The 3,271-nt window shown below is 31.5% G+C and overlaps 1 protein-coding gene across 1 annotated transcript; it reads left to right on the top strand.

Moving 5' to 3' along the window:
• The first annotated feature begins 873 nt into the window (after positions 1 to 873).
• On the top strand, positions 874 to 2,079 carry LOC134723070 (uncharacterized). Its single transcript, XM_063586708.1, has one exon. It carries the CDS (start codon positions 874 to 876, stop codon positions 2,077 to 2,079), a length of 1,206 nt encoding a protein of 401 aa, XP_063442778.1.
• The last annotated feature ends 1,192 nt before the right edge of the window (positions 2,080 to 3,271 follow it).

The raw sequence follows: 3,271 nt of genomic DNA, 5'->3' as shown, positions 1-3,271 counted from the left end.
TAATTACTGCAATTTCATAATGTATGTATAATGCAACACATTTGCACACTTCGCTTTAATTAAACAAACGTTTCTGGGTAGATGTTTTGTAACCAGCATTAAAATAGCCAGGAATTTGTTCTTCAACAGAATGCTCATTTAAATTCCAGCAATAATTACAAAATTTACAGCCATTTGCTGATAAATTTGTTTTTAATAAAATGTTTTATGAGCTTCAAGGCGATTAATTTCGCGAAACAGTTTAGAATAACAATGACAATTATAATTTGGACTTACTTAGTACTGCAACATAGGACTGTGTTGCAATCCTAAAAGTTTTAAGTAATTTATTAACGAGAAAAGAACATAGTTTGGTCAGCAGATTATGTCAGCCGTGGTTTTTTGAAATAGAAATTAAATTCGAAATATTTAAGATTGAGAATGGAAATGAGAAATGTGTCAAAGAGACAAAACCCTACAAAAGAACAGACAACAGTGTTTTGTGTTATTAGTACGACATTTTCTTAGATTGCGATTGATGTTTTGCGATGTTTTTGTGTTTGAGTCAAATATAACTTGTTAAAGATAAAGTTAACATTATCAAATATCGAGAGGTCATCAACATATACTAATAGAACTGCAATTGATAAAAAAAGGAAAACCTAGTCAAATATGATACAATTGGATTGTATAATCTGTTCAAGTTGGTCAAATATAATCGAACCGCAGTAACTTTAGAACTCGTTAATGTAGTTTCTTTAAATCTGCATATAATAAAATGCTGTAATTATACATATAGATAGTGTTCTTCAATTATTCATAATTTCTATCTCCTTACATGTTTAAAACTGATATAGTATTTTTTCAGATCACAAAGGAACAGAATTTTTCTTAATGTTTTTGTTAGACTACACACCTGAACAAAAGTCAATAAAGCTTATCATAACAACGGATCATACGGCCACGGTTAATATTTACTCACCTTACTCAGGTGTCAATAAAACCGTATTTGTAAACCAAAGTGTAGCTCATGTAGATCTACCGAATTCTATTGATTCAATTTTTACTGGATTTACATCAAGAGGAATTCATATTTTATCTGACAAACCAATTTCAGTTGTCGGATTTAGTAAACTATATTCTAGAAATTGTTGTTCAGCTTTAGCATTTAATGCTTTACCAGCTGATAAGAAAGGGAAATACTTCAAAATTCAAACTCTTTTCCGTAACTCTAAGGACATTCAAAGTTTCGGTATTGTCTCTGTTTATCCAGATACATCTGTTGATATAAAATCAATAGCACAACAACCTTTAACAATATCAGGAAAAACTCTGTATAACCATGATAATGTAACGATCACGTTAAAGCAACTGCAGTGTTACTATTACGAAACAAACGTTAACTTTGACATATCCGGACTTGAAATTACCGGTACCAAACCTTTTGTCGTATTTTCTGGCAATAAACAAGTAGACACTTTTATTAACTTGGAAAGTGCAGTAGAAAGTATTCCTCCTACAGACACATGGGGTAAACAATTCATTGTGCCTTTGATTAAGGCTACGACAATATATTTGAAAATAGTTATGAACAATCCTAAGAATGTTGTTAACATTACTGGTAATAATTACTTTAGGTCCTTTACATCAAGTTATAAAATACAAGTAGAACTGCCGGCAGGTTCCTACGCAGTAACAGCAAAACAGTCAATTCTTTTGTCTGTTTTTACAAAATATGTTAACACATCGATTAGTCCCTTCATGTCAATAATTCCTGCTATCACCCAATTCTCAAATGATTACATAGTGGCAGGACCTTCAATATTTAGTTACCTGCACATTCCATATAGAAATTTTCTTTCGATTGTGATTGACCAAATATATGCGTCGGGACTACGAATGAACGGAAATGTCGTACAAGCTCTAGAAGAAACAAGTATTCCTTTGGAGAATGTCAATTACAAATGTATGATTGTAAATTTATCAGGATCAAGCGCTGATAAAATAAGTCATCTACAATCAAACATTATGTTTGGAGCAATAGTCTATGGATATGGATATGATGAGGCGTACGGTTATCCTGCTGGACTTAGACTTTAAACTTCATTTTTTTAAATATTTTGTTTTTATGCTCTTTAATTAAACAGCATCCACTATGGTCATTAAAAGCTTGTGAGATTAAACTACATACGATGTACACGGAGTATAAATAGATATAACTCTCAAACGACTGTTCACATTGGCCAATGAATCATGTGTAAAAGTGAAATGATTGTATCAAATAACAACTCTTCGCGTGTAAACCCATTTGACCATATAAATATTAGTTCACATATAAATCCAGATCAATAAAAAAAGGTCTGAGAACATAAGAATATAAAAATGCATTTACATACACAAAAACAAAACAAAAACAAACATGTATACGGGTGTAAAATAAACAAATTCCAAATAACATAAACTACAATCCCCTTCCCTCTCATGAATGTGACCTACCGAATTATACTATTTACCGGATTAGTTATAACATAAGCAACACGACGGGTGCCAAATATGGAATAGGATCTGCTTATCCTTCCGGATCACCTGTGATCATCCCTAGGTTTTTGTGGGGTTTGTGTTGCTTATTCTTTAGTTTTCTATGTTGTGTCATGTGTCTTTTGTTTGTCTGTTTGTCTTTTTTCATTTTTATCCATGGCGTTGTCATTTTATTTTCGATTTATGAGTTTGACTGTCCCTCTGGTATCTTTCGTCCCTCTTTCGTAGACTTGAACTGTCGACATAGCGTAAATGACGACATGACATTACGTCAATACATAAATTTGTTGCTACGCTCTTCTGACTTTTTTTTTTTTTTAATATTTAACATATTTCATTAATAATCACCTGTTACATCAACCCTCAGTTGCCCAGGGAACAACTAAGGGGGTCCCATTTTTAACAGACTCATTTGTCGGGGAAAAAGCAAATGAGAAATATAACTCCCACTATAAATTATTAACATCCACCTTTATAAATATATCTATCATTGTACAAATGTACCTGTACATGTAATCCTTATCGATCTATATATCTATACCTCTCACCATATATAATTATTTGAATAAAGTATGTTTTTATCATTATTTATTTCTCACAAAGGCTACCTGTATTTATTAAGCAGTTTCAATTTTATCTTCGGACTTTTGATATAAGATACAACCCTCAAATATAATAAAAATATGTGTGGTATGATTCCTTTTTGTTTTAAAGAACTCTATATTACAAAGTTAAGATCCTGATTACTTGATGT

Source organism: Mytilus trossulus, chromosome 6 (assembly GCF_036588685.1).
Source record: "Mytilus trossulus isolate FHL-02 chromosome 6, PNRI_Mtr1.1.1.hap1, whole genome shotgun sequence".
Taxonomy (NCBI): domain Eukaryota; kingdom Metazoa; phylum Mollusca; class Bivalvia; order Mytilida; family Mytilidae; genus Mytilus; species Mytilus trossulus.
The sequence above is the reverse complement of the archived record's forward strand: the minus strand, read 5'-3'. Positions and strand labels throughout refer to the sequence as shown.